General features: G+C 43.4%; 1 protein-coding gene across 2 annotated transcripts in view; it reads left to right on the top strand.

Moving 5' to 3' along the window:
* Positions 1-16,859, top strand: part of LOC110498041 (ras and EF-hand domain-containing protein homolog) — a 44,039-nt gene extending 27,180 nt beyond the window's left edge. For both annotated transcript variants that reach the window (XM_021574603.2, XM_021574594.2), the window contains exons 7-18: positions 141-236; positions 1,220-1,407; positions 1,909-1,980; positions 2,507-2,555; positions 2,756-2,841; positions 3,261-3,612; positions 4,408-4,540; positions 5,812-5,893; positions 11,882-11,996; positions 14,066-14,167; positions 16,020-16,096; positions 16,531-16,859. In XM_021574603.2, the coding sequence (XP_021430278.2) occupies positions 141-236; positions 1,220-1,407; positions 1,909-1,980; positions 2,507-2,555; positions 2,756-2,841; positions 3,261-3,612; positions 4,408-4,540; positions 5,812-5,893; positions 11,882-11,996; positions 14,066-14,167; positions 16,020-16,096; positions 16,531-16,618 (1,440 nt within the window). In that variant the 3' untranslated portion in view covers positions 16,619-16,859. The remainder of the gene's footprint in view (positions 1-140; positions 237-1,219; positions 1,408-1,908; positions 1,981-2,506; positions 2,556-2,755; positions 2,842-3,260; positions 3,613-4,407; positions 4,541-5,811; positions 5,894-11,881; positions 11,997-14,065; positions 14,168-16,019; positions 16,097-16,530) is intronic.
* The last annotated feature ends 985 nt before the right edge of the window (positions 16,860-17,844 follow it).

The following is a 17,844-nucleotide window of genomic DNA, read 5'->3' as shown; positions in this document are numbered from 1 at the left end:
TCTCACACACTCTCTCACACTCACTCTCTCTCTCTTTCTCTCTCTCTTTCTCTCTCTCTCTCTCTTTCTCTCTCACACACACTCTTTCTCTCACACTGACTCTCACTCTGTTTCACACTGACTCTCACTCTCCACTGCAGGACTCTGAGCACTTCTTGTCTAGGAGTCAGGATCTGGAGCATCAGCTGTCCAGTAAGGAAAGGGAGCTGGATCAGATCTTCCAGAAACAAAGGAGGGTGAGTCGGGACACCAATGATGAGAAATGTATCATCACTGGCATCACAGTAAAGGATAGAATTCTACTGTACAAAACATATCATTATTATTTATTAAATCACATTTTCCTGAAAGTGTTTTGAACAATGTGAAATATCAACTCTGATTGATCTGGAATGAATTGTGACCAGCCTTATTAGTAGACTTGAAGCTCTAAGAGCTGTCCCTGAGTGTCTGCAGCTTACTCTCAAATGGAAATTAAATGATGATAATACGCAATGATGATAATACGCAACAATAACACTATCAAAAACAGAACTCCACGGAAGCTTTTAAAACTAATTAATCAAATGGAAAGGAGTCTTACCAGTGCATCTTAATTTGCTTTATAAAAGGAAACAAGGCCTTAATTTGTACTGTGCCCAAGTCACCAAAGCCTTCACTCAGATCTCCCTGGCACCATCCACATTCCTCTCTGCCAACCAGAAATTGAATGGCAGAACATTGACTGGATTGGGAATGTCCGTTGTAGATATTCTATTTCTATGGTGCCAACACTTCTCTGTAGAGCAGGCATACAGGCGCTATGCTGGATAGCCTAATCAGTGTCGCTAGATAAAACATCTCTTATGTTGTTGTGTTGGATCCGTTGTGACACTTATATATTTAGAACAGTGATAGTAGTGTTTGTGGCTGCATTCAGACAATAGCCTTATCTGCGTGTCCTCACACAACCCCTGGCTTCAATGGATGCGTGTCAAACCAGACCAGTATGTGTTTAGAAGATATAATTTGTTTCATCCTTTGATTCATCAATGCTTGGTGTGTCATAGCAATCGCACATTGATCATACTCTACCAATCATAGACCCCAGACCATGATTGTTACTGCATAGTAGCATCTGGGATATCAATGAAATGAAAGTGTAGGTTATTGTAGTGCGTCTGCTTTAGGCTGTAGTGTTGTTTTGTGTGTTGTCACCTCTGCTTGTCTCCTCTCCCAGTGGGAGCTTCAGTGCCGGGAGCTGCACAGCGAGCAACATGTGACCAAGGTGGAGAACGTGGCACTGAAGCAGACCAATGAGGAGCTGGCCCAGGAGCTGGAGCACACCAGTCAGGAGCTGAGCCTGGCCCAGGAGCAGCTGGTCCTCCTGCAGGAGCAGTCCTCACACCTGAACCAGGAGAGGGAGATGTAGGTATCTGGATGGCTGGCTGTGTCTTTGATCCTGTTTGGGTGCTTGTTTCTCCTTGTGAGTCCACATCTTAGACCAGTGGTTCCCAACTCTGCTCCTTGAGTACCCCAAAAGCCCCGTACAACCATACCTGAATCAACTAATTGAGGGCCTGCTAATTTGTTGAATCAGGTGTGCTTGTCCAGGGCTACAATAACAATGTGTACTGTTTGGGGTACTCAAGGACTGGAGTTGGGAACATCTGTCATAGGCGCTACTTGCGTTCAGTAGCGTTTATAAATCACATGATTATGAAGGCATAAATGTATAAAAGCCTCTATACCTACATTTATGTTTATGTAGTTCTGTCTGTGTGATGTACTAGTCTGTTAATGTTCTGTATTATATCATGTTTTATGTTCTGTTTGGACCCCAGGAAGAGTCGCAGCTGCTAGCTAATGGGGATCCTAATGAAATACTGATATTATAACATGAATATGTGTATTTGTTGTCCAACACAGGGAGATGTACCGGGTCACAGAGGGATTGCAGAGGGAGCGAGCGAGCCTGCTGAAACAACTTGACCTGCTGAGGTAAAAGCGGAGATGGAACAGACACACACACACACACACACACACACACACACACACACACACACACTAGGAGAGAGGCAGTGGGTTACTGTATATCAGTTCAGAGCCACTACTCTCCAAATCAAGGAGCAATGATCATACTGTACAATACTGAAGGTTATGTTATATTCACTACAAACCAAGGCCATCAATCCAACAGACCGCAGGCAAACTCATCAAGCTGTTTTATACTAAATCATGAGGCACGAGAGGTGTGGTACATGGCCAATATACCACAGCTAAGGGCTGTTCTTAACCACGACGCAATGCAGAGTGCCTAGAAACAGCCCTTAGCAGTGGTAAATTAGTCATACAAATGTAATTAGAACAGTAAAACTAAATGTTTTGCCATACCTGTGGTATACAGTCTCGTATATCATGGCTTTCAGCCAATCAGCATTCAGTGCTCCAACCATCCAGTTTATAAGTGCTTAGAAAGTATGTATTTCTGTTGCAATGATCCCCTTCCTTGTTATATTATCTTCAGGGAAATGAACAAGCACTTACGAGATGAGCGAGACATGTGCTCTTATCAAGTAAGTATACACAGGTGCAATGTATTTATTAATCATTCTCTTTTTGTGAAATCCCCTTCTATATATCTACAGTATCTGTCTGTCTCCATCAAGTTTGATAGATACTAACTTAAAAACATGATTCCTTGAAAAGCATGGAATCTAGAAAACATTTTCAATCAAATTGCTGATGAATTTGTTTTTGTTTTGTTGTTTTGCAGAAACTGAGGAATACTGTTAAAAATCCTGCTTCCAACCTGAGACCTGGATCAAATACTCTGAATCCCTTTGACAGAAAGGCCTTTAGGTATACTATTTGCTTAGAAAGGCTTTTAATACAAATTGAATGGATAGTGGCTGGTGCTGTTATGGAAGCCTTAATTGATACAAACGTTCAATTCACCTACAATACACTCTTGTTCAGTATGAATATGACTGTAGTTTGAATAGTTATTAATAGTGAATGATTCATATTTTCTAAGTAGGTGGCATTGCAAAAAGCCAAATAAAGCACATGAAACAGATTTCACATGTTGGACAGAAAGCTGCTCAATAGGGCTGCAGCTTAAGTTCTGTGTAGAACGTGTCTGTACAGTTTTTACATTGTTCTTAATATATGCAAATGCCTGTAAGTCCATTCACATTCTACATCCATACCATTGGACTCCAAAAAAAGCATTTGAGCCAATTTCCCCATCAATTTCCATCTCATCCCTGTCTCTCCAGTGAGGATGAGGAGGTAGTGCTCCCCCAATCTAAGAGGAAGAGTCCAGGTGGAGTGAATGGCTACAGCCTGGAGGACGTGGTGGATTCCAGACCCCTCAACAGACCCCTCCAGAGGATCATCTCCATAGAGGAGGACCACCTACCCCAGCTCCTACAGGATAACTACCAGACTCAGCTCTGGGAGTGGCATGAGGAGGCCGAGGAGGAAGAGCACATAGAGCTACAGATGACCTCTATAAATCCTCCCAGTTCTCCTCCAACGATGGAGCAGCAGCAGCCAGTTGACACCAGAGAGACAGAGATGCCTACATCCCCCAGGGGCCAGCCTGTCGGAAAGGAGACTATGGGGAATGTAAGCATGTAGGACCAGGGCTCAGATAGAGACACAACATCAGTGTTGGTATGAAATTATGTGGAGAGACATTGTGGTCCGTCTACTGAATAGACTAGAAGGATTCAGTTGGCTTGGCATAATTATCCTCCATTTGAAGTGAAAGAGATTGTTCAGCATTTTCACATTATGTTCCCTCCAGGGATGTTTGTAGGTCACCAGGTTTTTGTTTGTTCTCCTGACCCCGTAAAGAGAGTTGTGGGGGAGGAGTGTAGGTGGATGTACAGCACAGTGTGTTCACAAAGCTCAGTTTTTCCAACAGACCAGACCTGAGAAAGGAACAAAACAGTCACAGGTGTTGGGTTTCTCACTTTGAGTGAGTTGACCCCGCAGTGAACCTCACAAACAGGATTAGCTACTTGTATTAGTGTTTGTTGAAAGTGTTTCCATGATTTACTGTCGATTTTAGAAAATTATTATGTATTTCAAGAACTTTGTGCAACTTTGTTTTACTATAACATAATAGTATAATAGGATAATAGTTGTGGAGTTTCTTGGAATTAGGGGGTTAATTATGCAGTGTTCATAATATGTTCAAATATGCTGCTCAATGCTCAAATATTTGTTGCCATGTCGTCGTTTGTACTGTACTCTCTCCCAGTATATATTGAATTGGATACTTGCCATCTGAATTATCCTGGTAATTACTTGAGGAAAAGTAGACTTGAGTACATAGTGAGTTAGTGAGTTGGATGAAATGTATAATATGAAGTCTTAACACACACCTCCCTCTTTCACTCTGTGTTGTGTTTCCAGGAGGAGGGTGCAGCGTTGGCCCCAGACCGCCTGTTTAAGATCGTCCTGGTGGGCAACTCCAGTGTGGGGAAGACCTCTCTCCTCAGGCGGTTCTGTGATGACTGCTTTTACCCAGGCACCTCTGCCACCGTCGGTGAGTGGCCTTTCCAGGCTTCCTTTTCTACAGCAGAGCAGGGTTGTGTTCATTAGGCACCAACGGAACAAAACCAACTGAAACAGAACTACCTGGAATTGTTGTAGAAGAATCATTGTATTTTACGCTGAAAAATGTTTCGCTACGGTGTGCCCTAATGAACACGACTCAGAGCCGAGCCCAGTCCTGTGGCTGGTTGACCCCACCCTCCCTCTCACACTGGCTTTACTCACTAAGCACTTTAAGATGCTGATTGTTTAACACTGTGGAAAGCTGATTATGTTGTGTTGATCTTGCACTTATAGGCCACAGCCTAATAAGCAGAGAAACCATATTGTGGTGCTGTATATTGACTGACTTGACTCACACTGACCATGACTTGGATTCTTCCGATTGACCTTTCTGTTGTACTGTAGGTTAATGTTGCACACCCAAAACGAGTTTGTTCTGTGTGTGACTGAGAGCATACTCAATTATGTCATGACTCACCATACCATTTTATATTGGTTTAATTCAATTAAGTTTTTTCACTCATACAGTGCTGTGCAATCCCATCGTAAGTCAGTGCACTATTCTGCATACATGAATCAAGCGCACTGTAAGTGTATTGGGGATCTTGTAGTTTTAAACGAGTAGAGCTGGGCAGACCAAACAGTGCCACATGAAACAGCTTGTGAAGACATGTTCCTCTCCTGTCATTCTGCAGCCTGGTACAAGCAGCTCCAGATTTCTTAATATCCTCTCTATTTAGGCCCTGCTTGGAAGCATTTGATTCTCAAAATAGTCATACGATTCTGAGAATGTATTTTGGTTGTTGTTGAGAAAGTCAGATGGATTTTGAATTGTGTGGTCCCTTTAGAACAATATACAATATCTGATCAACTCCTGTTGACGCAATTGTGACGCAAGCATTGACAATAAAACATGTTGTTTCTCCATTTCTATTTGAGCACTGGGGACAAATGTAGTCGATTGGAATCATCAATGGATAAGTAACATTTCAGAAACTCAGAAGGACATTTCCATATAAAGTTCCACATGTTATCCTTTGAAGTTCCTTGTTTTATCCAGATTTAGCCCGGAAATCAATTGTTGGTTCCTTTCATCACGTTTGTATCTTATTACGTGCCAATCATTTCTTGTTTGCTTTTGAAAATGAATATGGATACAAAATTACAGGGACAAAATATTATTGTAAGGCAAAAGATAGTAAATGACAAAGTGACTTAAATCAGATGAATGATATCTTGTCCGTCCTGCATCATCAACAGGCATAGACTACAGTGTGAAGACGATACGGGTGGACAACAGCCAGGTGGCGCTGCAGATGTGGGATACAGCAGGACAGGAGAGGTGGGAACTCTACTGGGTGGATTTTCACATGTTCAACCTTTTGCTTCAGCAGCTTTTATTTTGCTACAAGCAGTTAGGCTGTATGGCGCACCACTGCTACTATGGTTAAATGTCAGTATTTTAATAATGAGACAAACGTTTTAAAAGGTCAAAAAGTCAAGGTCAAAAAGTTCTGGGACACTGTGAAGTCCATGGAGAACAAGAGCACCTCCTCCCAGCTGCCCACTGCACTGAGGCTAGGTAACACGGTCACCACCGATAAATCCATGATTATCGAAAACTTCAACAAGCATTTCTCAACGGCTGGCCAACCTCAGCCAACAGCTCTGCCCCCCCCGCCGCTACTCGCCCAAGCCTCTCCAGGTTCTCCTTTACCCAAATCCAGATAGCAGATGTTCTGAAAGAGCTGCAAAACCTGGATCCGTACAAATCAGCTGGGCTTGACAATCTGGACCCTCTATTTCTGAAACTATCCGCCGCCATTGTCGCAACCCCTATTACCAGCCTGTTCAACCTCTCTTTCATATCGTCTGAGATCCCCAAGGATTGGAAAGCTGCCGCAGTCATCCCCCTCTTCAAAGGGGAAGACACCCTGGACCCAAACTGTTACAGACCTATATCCATCCTGCCCTGCCTATCTAAGGTCTTCGAAAGCCAAGTCAACAAACAGGTCACTGACCATCTCGAATCCCACCGTACCTTCTCCGCTGTGCAATCTGGTTTCCGAGCCGGTCACGGGTGCACCTCAGCCACGCTCAAGGTACTAAACGATATCATAACCGCCATCGATAAAAGACAGTACTGTGCAGCCGTCTTCATCGACCTTGCCAGGCTTTCGCCTCTGTCAATCACCATATTCTTATCGGCAGACTCAGTAGCCTCGGTTTATCTGATGACTGCCGTGCCTGGTTCACCAACTACTTTGCAGACAGAGTTCAGTGTGTCAAATCGGAGGGCATGTTGTCCGGTCCTCTGGCAGTCTCTATGGGGGTGCCACAGGGTTCAATTCTCGGGCCGACTCTTTTCTCTGTATATATCAATGATGTTGCTCTTGCTGCGGGCGATTCCCTGATCCACCTCTACGCAGACGACACCATTCTATATACTTCCGGCCCGTCCTTGGACACTGTGCTATCTAACCTCCAAACGAGCTTCAATGCCATACAACACTCCTTCTGTGGCCTCCAACTGCTCTTAAACGCTAGGAAAACCAAATGCATGCTTTTCAACCGTTCGCTGCCTGCACCCGCACGCCTGACTAGCATCACCACCCTGGATGGTTCCGACCTTGAATATGTGGACATCTTTAAGTACCTAGGTGTCTGGCTAGACTGTAAACTCTCCTTCCAGACTCATATCAAACATCTCCAATCGAAAATCAAATCTATAGTCGGCTTTCTATTCCGCAACAAAGCCTCCTTCACTCACGCCGCCAAACTTACCCTAGTAAAACTGACTATCCTACCGATCCTCGACTTCGGCGATGTCATCTACAAAATAGCTTCCAACACTCTACTCAGCAAACTGGATGCAGTTTATCACAGTGCCATCCGTTTTGTCACTAAAGCACCTTATACCACTCACCACTGCGACCTGTATGCTCTAGTCGGCTGGCCCTCGCTACATATTCGTCGCCAGACCCACTGGCTCCAGGTCATCTACAAGTCCATGCTAGGTAAAGCTCCGCCTTATCTCAGTTCACTGGTCACGATGGCAACACCCACCCGTAGCACGCGCTCCAGCAGGTGTATCTCACTGAACATCCCTAAAGCCAACACCTCATTTGGCCGCCTTTCGTTCCAGTTCTCTGCTGCCTGTGACTGGAACGATTTGCAAAAATCGCTGAAGTTGGAGACTTTTATCTCTCTCACCAGCTTCAAACATCTGCTATCTGAGCAGCTAACCGATCGCTGCAGCTGTACATAGTCTATCGGTAAATAGCCCACCCATTTTTACCTACCTCATCCCCATACTGTTTTTATTTATTTACTTTTCTGCTCTTTTGTACACCAGTATCTCTACCTGTACATGACCATCTGATCATTTATCACTCCAGTGTTAATCTGCAAAATTGTAATTATTCGCCTACCTCCTCATGCCTTTTGCACACAATGTATATAGACTCTCTTTTTTTTCTACTGTGTTATTGACTTGTTAATTGTTTACTCCATGTGTAACTCTGTTGTCTGTTCACACTGCTATGCTTTATCTTGGCCAGGTCGCAGTTGCAAATGAGAACTTGTTCTCAACTAGCCTACCTGGTTAAATAAAGGTGAAATAAAAAAATGTAATGTGTGCATGAGGATAAAATACAAATGGGGGAATTCTCAGTCTTACAATGACGCCCTTCTCCACCACTTCAGGAGAGGACTATCAGAATGGTCCTGCAATAGATAGCAGTCATTTTACAGGCTCCTGAACAATTCTACTATTTAGTGTTTTTTTTGTGCTGATCATAACTTTTTTTGTACATAATGTTTCTGCCATCGTTTCCTATGATCGAAAAGGGCTTCTGGACACCAGAACAGCGATCAATAACCTTGATTTGCATGTAGATTTCTACTTCAACAAGTCGTAGGCACTGGACATACTGCTCATCCCGGACCAGACCCTAATCCCAGAGAAAAGAGAGGCTGGCATGTGGGCACCCTGACAAAACTACATTGGCGAGTACATAAACCGCCTCTACACTCAATAGAGAACAAACTGGACGAGCTCTGTTCAAGACTATCCTATCAACGGGACCTGAAGAACTGTAATATCTTATGTTTCTCAGAGTTGTGGCTGAACAAGGTCATGGATAATAAACATTGAGTGTACAAAACATTAGGAACACCCCCTTTTGCCCTCAGAACAGCCTCAATTTGTTGGGGCATGGACTCTACAAGGTGTCGAATGCGTTCCACATGGATGCTGCCTATGTTGACTCCAATGCTTCCCACAGTTGGCTGGATGTCCTTTGGGTGGGGGACCATTCTTGATACACACAGGAAACTGTAGAGGGTGAAAAACCCAGTAACATTGCAATTCTTGACACACTCAAACCGGTGTGCCTGGCACCTACTACCATACCCAGTTCAAAGGCACTTAAATCTTTTGTCTTGCCTGTTCATCCTCTGAATGGCACACCTACACAGTCCATGTCGCAAAGCTTAAAAATCCTACCCTTCATCTACACTAATTGAAGTGGATTTAAACGGTGACATCAATAAGGGATCGTAGCTTTCACCTGGTCAGTCATGGAAAGAGAAGGTGTTCCTAATGTTTTGTACACCCAGTGTACATCTAGCTGGTTTTTCCATGCATCGGCAGGACAGAACAGCAGCATCAGGTAATCTCAAGAGGGGAGGTGTCTCTTTGTTAACAACAGCTGGTGTGCCATCTCGAGGTTCTGCTCGCCTGAGTTAGAATACCTAATGATAAGCTATATATAGACCATACTATTTACCAAGATAGTTTTAATCTATATTTTTCATAGCAGTCTTTTTAGAATCACAAACCGATGCTGGCACTAAGACTGCACTCAATGAGCTGTATAGGGGCCATAAGCAAACAGAAAAATGCTCATCCAGAAGCGGCGCTCCTAGTGGCCTGTGATTTTAATGCAGGTAAACTGAAATCCGTCCAACCTCATTTCTACCAGCATGTCACCTGTGCAACGAGAGGTGAAAAAAAACTATAGATCATCTTTACTCCACACACAGAAACGCATATAAATCTCTCCCTCAGCATAACTCTATCCTCCTGATTCATGCTTACAAGCAACAACTGAAATGAAGTACCAGTGACGTGCTCAATACAGAAGTGGTCCAATGAAGTAGATGCTAAGACACAGGACTGTTTCGCTAACACAGAGTGGAATATGTTCCGCCCATCATCCAACGGCATTGAGGATTGTACCACATCAGACACCGGCTTCATTAATATGTGCATTAACGACATTGACGAACCATCAAACAGGCAAAACGTCAATACAGGACTAAGATCAAATCTTGCTACATCAGCGCTGACGCTCGTCGGATGTGGCAGGGCTGGCAAACTATCATGGATTACAAAGGGAAACCCAGCTACGAGCTGCCCAGTGACGCAAGCCTACCAGATGAGCTGAATGTCTTCTATGCTCACTTCGAGGCAAGTAACACTGATCCATGCATGAGAGCACCAGCCATTCCAGATGACTGTGTGATCACGCTCTCCGTAGCCGATGTGAGTAAGACCTTTAAACAGGTTAACATTCACTAGGCCGCAGGGCCAGATGGATTACTCAGAGTATGCTCTGAGCAGCTGGCAAGTGTGTTCACTGACACTTTCAACATCTCCCTGACTCAGTCTGTAATACCTACATGTTTCAAGCAGACCACCATAGTCCCTGTGCCCCAGAACGCCAACGTAACCTGTCTAAATGACTTATGCACCGTGGCACTCACATCTGTAGCCATGAAATTATGTGAAAGGCTGGTCATGGCTCACATCAACACCATCATCTTGACACCCTGGACCCACTCCAATTCGCATACCGCCCTAACAAATCCTCTGATTACGAAGTCTCAATTGCACTCCACACTGCCCTATCCCATCTGGACAAGTGGAATACCTATGTAAGAATGCATTCCATTGAATACAGCTCAGCCTTCAACACCATAGTACCCTCCAAGCTCATCATGAAGCTCAGGGCCCTGGTTCTGAACTCTGCCCTGTGCACTGGGTTCTGGACTTCCTGACAGACCAACCCTAGGTGGTGAGGTTAGGCAACAACACATCCGCCATGCAGACCCTCAACACGTGCTTATTCCCCTCCTGTACTCCCTGTTCACCCACAACTGTGTGGCCGCGCACAACTCCAACACCATCATTAAGTTTGCAGACGACACAACGGTGGTAGGCCTGATCACCGATGACGAAGAGACAGCCTATAGGGAGGAGGTCAGAGACCTGGCAGTGTGGTGCCATGACAACAACCTGTCCCTCAACTTCAGCAAGACAAAGGAGCTAATCGTGGACTACAGGAAACGGAGGGCCGAGCACACCCGCATTCAAATCGATGGGGCTGTAGTGGAGTGGGTTAAGATCTTCATGTTCCTTGGTGTCCATTAAGGATCTCTTCTGGTCCACACACACCAACACAGTCGTGAAGAGGGCACAACAATGCCTCTTCCCCCTTGGGAGGCTGAAAAGATTTGGCATGGGCCATCAGCTGCACCATTGAGAGCATCTTGATTGGCTGCATCACTGCTTGGAATGGCAACTGCTTGACATCTGACCACAAGGCATTACAGAGGGTAGTGCATACTGACCAGTACATCACTGGGCTGAGCTCCCTGCCTAATGATCAATTAGCCTTTTAAAAGGATCAACTTGGATTAGCTAACGCAACGTGCCATTGGAACACAGGAGTGATGGTTGCTGATAATGGGCCTCTGTACCCCATGTAGATATTCCATGAGCAAAATCAGCTGTTTTCAGCTACAATAGTCATTTACAACATTAACAATGTCTACACTGTATTTCTGATCAATTCAATGTTATTTTAATGGACCAAAAATGTGTTTTTCTTTCAAAAACAAGGACATTTCTAAGTGACCCCAAACTTTTGAACGGTAGTTTACATATCTACCTAAATTACCTCGTACCGCTGCACATAGACTCGATATTGGTACTGGGGCATCAGATAACCTAGCGGTTAAGAACGTTGGGCCAGTAACCGAAAGGTCGCTTGTTCGAATCCCTTAGCCGACTAGGTGAAAAATCTGTCTGTGTCCTTATTGCTCCTGTAAGTCACTCTGGATAAGAGTGTCTGCTAAATGACTACAATATCCTTGTACCTCGTGTATATAGCTAAGTTATCGTTACTCTTTGTGTATTTACTTTTATTTCTCTATTTTCTTTCTGTCTGCATTGTTGGGAAGGGCCCGTTAGTAAGAATTTCACTCTTAGTCTACACCTGTTGTTTAAGAAGCATATGACGAATACTATTTGATTTGATTTCAGGTATCGCAGCATCACCAAGCAGTTCTTCCGCAGGGCTGACGGTGTGGTAGTCATATATGACATTACTGCTGAGCAGAGTTTTACCGCGGTGAGGCAGTGGCTGACCAGTGTACAGGTAGGAAGTGCCCAAACACTTTACTGCTCACCTCTGACATACAGTGGCAAGAAAAAGTATGTGAACCCTTTGGAATTACCTGGATTTCTGCATAAATTGGTCATCAAATTTGATCGGAACTTCATCTAAGTCACAACAATAGACAAACATAGTGTGCTTAAACAAATAACACACAAATTGTATTTTTCTTGTCTGTATTGAATACAGCATTTAAACAGTGTAGGTGTCACGACTTCCGCCGAATTCGGCTCCTCTCCTTGTTCGGGCGGCGTTCAGCATTCGACTTCACCGGCTTTCTAGCCATCGCTGCTCCATTCTTCAATTATCTATTGGTTTTGTCTTGTTCCATTCACACCTGGTTTGCATTCGCCAATCACACTACATGTATTTATTCCTCTGTTCCCCCTCATGTCTTTGTGTCTAATTATTTTGTGTTATGTGTTGTACGCACTAGGCTAAGCGTTTGTTCTTTTCCGTGTGTTTTCGCGAAGCTTATTTTGTATTGCTATACATTTATGTTGTGTGACATTTGTGTGCGCTATACACTTTGCCTTGTTGGCTGGAGGAGGTTTTTGACACAGCCGCGTCCGTCTGTATATCTCTACTGCCGTAATAAAGTGTACGTCTATTCACAATTCTCTGCTCTCCTGCACCTGACTTCACCACAAGTACGCACACGCCTGACAGAAAGTTGGAAAAAGTATGTGAACCCCTAGGCTAATGACTTCTCCAAAAGATAATTGGAGTCAGGAGTCAGCTAACCTGGAGTCCAATCAATGAGACGAGATTGGAGATGTTGGTTAGAGCTGCCTTGCCCTATAAAAAACTCTCACAACATTTGAGTTTGATATTCACAAGAACCATTGCCTAATGTGAACCATGCCTCGAACAAAAACATGCTAACATCTCTGTTGACGAGGCTACGATACGTAAAACACTAAACAAGTTTGCAAAAGTGCACCTGTATGTTCCACAGCGCTACTGGCAAAATATTCTGTGGACGGGTGAAACTACAGTTGAGTTGTTTGGAAGGAATACACAATACTATGTGTGGAGGAAAAAAGGCACAGCACACCAACATCAAAACCTCATCCCAACTGTAAAGTATGGTGGATAGAGCATCATGGTTTGGGGCTGCCTCAGCAAGACAGTTTGCTATCATCGACGGAAAAATTAATTCCGAAGTTTATCATTTTGCAGGAGAATGTTAGGCTCTGTCCACCAATTGAAGCTCAACAGAAATTGGTTCTGCAACAGGACAACGACCCAAACCACACAAATAAAACAGAATGGCTTCAACAGAAGAAAATACGCATTCTGGAGTGGCCCAGTCAGAGTCCTGACCTCAACCCGAATGAGATGCTGTGGCATGACCTCAAGAGAGCAGTTCACACCAGACATCCCAAGAATATTGCTGAACTGAAACAGTTTTGTAAAGAGGAATGGTTCAAAATTCCTCCTGACCGTTGTGCTGGTCTGATCCGCAACTACAGAAAACAGTTGGTTGAGGTTATTGCTGCCAAAGGAGGGTCAACCAGTTATTAAATCCAAGGGTTCACATACTTTTTCCACCCTGCACTGTGAATGTTTACACGGTGTGTTCGATAAAGACATGAAAATGTATTGTTTGTGTGTAATTAGTTTAAGCAGACTGTGTTTGTCTATTGTTGTGACCTAGATGAAGATCAGATCAAATTTTATGACCAATTAATGCAGAAATCCAGGTATTTCCAAAGGGTTCACATACTTTTTCTTGCCACTGTAGCTCATAGAAATGTAGATCGCACTGAGGGCCTCCTCCTGCTCAATAGCACATTCACTGTATGCCTACATAACATTGATATACAATACCAGATCAAATGCGCCACTTATTGTAGTTCATACTGGATATCTGTAGAGGCACGATACATGTTACCATTCAATATCGTTACGCATTCGGTGACACAGTTCAGAGTACATCATGTCCACTATACTGATAAAGCCAGCTTTGTCATGTACTACCTGAGAGAGAAGGAGATCTAGCCCTAATGTAATGCCTCTGTGTCCATCATCTCTGTCTCTCTTCACAGGAGGGGGCTGGCGAGGACATTCCCATCATGCTGCTGGGGAACAAAATGGACAAGGGGAGTGAGCGGAAGGTTCAGACGAGAATGGGCGAAAAATTAGCCAAGGTCTGTCTATCAGCCATTCCCTGGGCGTTGGTAATGGTCCAGTCTTCAACCCACAGGCTTCACAGTGCCCACAGATCTTCTCACTGAATAAGTAAAAGCAAAAAATGTAGGCTTTTTAACAAGACGTATGTGGTCTTATTAATATGGCCCAGGATTTATTTTCTACTTCCTACATTCTTCTTTCATACAGTGCCTTGCGAAAGTATTCGGCCCCCTTGAACTTTGCGACCTTTGCCACATTTCAGGCTTCAAACATAAAGATATAAAACATAAAGATATATCAGTTTTGCACATCGAGAGACTGACATTTTTTCCCATTCCTCCTTGCAAAACAGCTCGAGCTCAGTGAGGTTGGATGGAGAGCATTTGTGAACAGCAGTTTTCAGTTCTTTCCACAGATTCTCGATTGGATTCAGGTCTGGACTTTGACTTGGCCATTCTATCACCTGGATATGTTTATTTTTGAACCATTCCATTGTAGATTTTGCTTTATGTTTTGGATCATTGTCTTGTTGGAAGACAAATCTCAGTCCCAGTCAGGTCTTTTGCAGACTCCATCAGGTTTTCTTCCAGAATGGTCCTGTATTTGGCTCCATCCATCTTACCATCAATTTTAACCATCTTCCCTGTCCCTGCTGAAGAAAAGCAGGCCCAAACCATGATGCTGCCACCACCATGTTTGACAGTGGGGATGGTGTGTTCATGGTGATGAGCTGTGTTGCTTTTACGCCAAACATAACATTTTGCATTGTTGCCAAAAAGTTCAATTTTGGTTTCATCTGACCAGAGCACCTTCTTCCACATGTTTGGTGTGTCTCCCAGGTGGCTTGTGGCAAACTTTAAACGACACTTTTTATGGATATCTTTAAGAAATGGCTTTCTTCTTGCCAGTCTTCCATAAACGCCAGATTTGTGCAATATACGACTGATTGTTGTCCTATGGACAGTCTCCCACCTCAGCTGTAGATCTCTGCAGTTCATCCAGAGTGATCATGGGCCTCTTGGCTGCATCTCTGATCAGTCTTCTCCTTGTATGAGCTGAAAGTTTAGAGGGACGGCCAGGTCTTGGTAGATTTGCAGTGGTCTGATACTCCTTCCATTTCAATATTATCGCTTGCACAGTGCTCCTTGGGATGTTTAAAGCTTGGGAAATCTTTTTGTATCCAAATCCGGCTTTAAACTTCTTCACAACAGTATCTCGGACCTGCCTGGTGTGTTCCTTGTTCTTCATGATGCTCTCTGCGCTTTTAACGGACCTCTGAGACTATCACAGTGCAGGTGCATTTATACAGAGACTTGATTACACACAGGTGGATTGTATTTATCATCATTAGTCATTTAGGTCAACATTGGATCATTCAGAGATCCTCACTGAACTTCTGGAGAGAGTTTGCTGCACTGAAAGTAAAGGGGCTGAATAATTTTGCACGCCCAATTTTTCAGTTTTTGATTTGTTAAAAAAGTTGAAATATCCAATAAATGTTATTCCACTTCATGATTGTGTCCCACTTGTTGTTGATTCTTCACAAAAAAATACAGTTTTATATCTTTATGTTTGAAGCCTGAAATGTGGCAAAAGGTCGCAAAGTTCAAGGGGGCCGAATACTTTCGCAAGGCACTGTATATGTTTTCTTTTTCCTTTCTTTGGGTATGTAGTTTCTATGGTGATAGATAATTGCTAAGTGCCTCAGATCAGTCAAGAGCTGCTCTTCTTTTTCATTTTGCTCCTATGGCCATTAGTCCAGACGATGTTCACCTTAATGCTACTAAAGAGGCCTGGGTAGGAGATGGCTGTGTGGGAGAGGACTTCATGTTTGTCATCTGGTAAAGACTTATCAAATCTCCTTTGCAGGACTGCCAGTTGATTTTCTACGAGTGCAGTGCTTGCTCTGGACAAAACGTGGTAGACTCAATGGTAAATTTGGCAAGGTGAGTTGAGTACAAAAATTTAACAGGACATAATTCCTACTTATTCCACATTACTATTGTCTTAACACTATTTGTCATTTTAATTTAGGCCATTAATTAACAAGGCTATAAATGACGGGAAAACAAACTTAATACTGTCAGGCCAAAAATGTAATAACTGTCTGCTTGGACATTAAGCCAAATGTGTCACGGCAAGATTAAGAAAACAATGACCAATCTTATCATTCCTAAATACACACTTTAGACACGTAGTACATCAATTTATCCTAGAACTTCAATAATAGGATCAGAATCTTATATTGTGTGCAATTTCTTCTCTAGTCAAGTCACTGTAATAGAGGTTGTGTTCTCACTCTCAATAATAAACAATTAACCTAAAGTATATGTGTGACTGGCGCATTTCTGAGTGAAATCTCTTCTGCTGTGTCTTCTAGAATTCTGAAAGAGCAGGAGGACAGAGAGAAAGAGAAGACGATCCATCTGGTAAACAGCCCTTCACAGAATAAGAGGTCCTGCTGCTAGCAACTTAATGGCTATTAGTTACTGTCTTCACAACACCATAGTGTACTCACATGTACCTGTTCAGATGTTCACTGTACATTTTAACCTCCGGTCCTTAGGAACTCAAGGATCTATAGCACAATGCAGTTGAAGTCGGAAGTTTACATACATCGTAGCCAAATACATTTAAACTCAGTTTTTCACAATCCCTGACATTTAATCCTAGTAAAAATTCCCTGTTTTAGGTCAGTTAGGATCACCACTTTATTTTAAGAATGTGAAATGTCAGAATAATAGTAGATTGAATGATTTATTTCAGCTTTTATTTCTTTCATCACATTCCCAGTGGGTCAGAAGTTTACATGCACTCAATTAGTATTTGGTAGCATTGCCTTTACATTTTTTAACTTGGGTCAAACGTTTCGGGTAGCCTTCCACAAGCTTCCCACAATAAGTTGGGTGAATTTTGGCCCATTCCTCCTGACAGAGCTGGTGTAACTGAGTCAGGTGTGTAGGCCTCCTTGCTCGCACACGCTTTTTCAGTTCTGCCCACAAATTTTCTATGGGATTGAGGTCAGGGCTTTGTGATGGCCACTCCAATACCTTGACTTTGTTGTCCTTAAGCCATTTTGCCACAACTTTGGAAGTATGCTTGGGGTCATTGTCCATTTGGAAGACCCATTTGTGACCAAGCTTTAGCTTCCTAACTGATGTCTTGAGATGTTGCCTCAATATTTCCACATAATATTCCTGACACATGATGGCATCTATTTTGTGAAGTGCACCAGTCCCTCTTGCAGCAAAGCACCCCCACAAAATTATGCTGCCACCCCCGTGCTTCATGGTTGAGATGGTGTTCTTCGGCTTGCAAGCCTCCCCCTTTTTCCTCCAAACATAACGATGGCCAAACAATTCTATTTTTGTTTCATCAGACCAGAGGACATTTCTCCAAAAAGTATGATCTTTGTCCCCATGTGCAATTACAAATCGTAGTCTGGCTTTTTTATGGCGGTTTTGGAGCAGTGGCTTCTTCCTTGCAGAGTGGCCTTTCAGGTTATGTCGATATGGGACTCGTTTTACTGTGGATATAGATACTTTTATACCCGTTTCCTCCAGCATCTTCACAAGGTCCTTTGCTGTTGTTCTGGGATTGATTTGCACTTTTTGGACCAAAGTACATTCATCTCTAGGAGACAGAACGTGTCTCCTTTCTGATGGGTATGATGGCTGCGTGGTCCCATGGTGTT

Source organism: Oncorhynchus mykiss, chromosome 2, assembly GCF_013265735.2.
Source record: "Oncorhynchus mykiss isolate Arlee chromosome 2, USDA_OmykA_1.1, whole genome shotgun sequence".
Lineage (NCBI taxonomy): Eukaryota > Metazoa > Chordata > Actinopteri > Salmoniformes > Salmonidae > Oncorhynchus > Oncorhynchus mykiss.
This window is presented reverse-complemented; position numbering and strand designations above follow the sequence as displayed.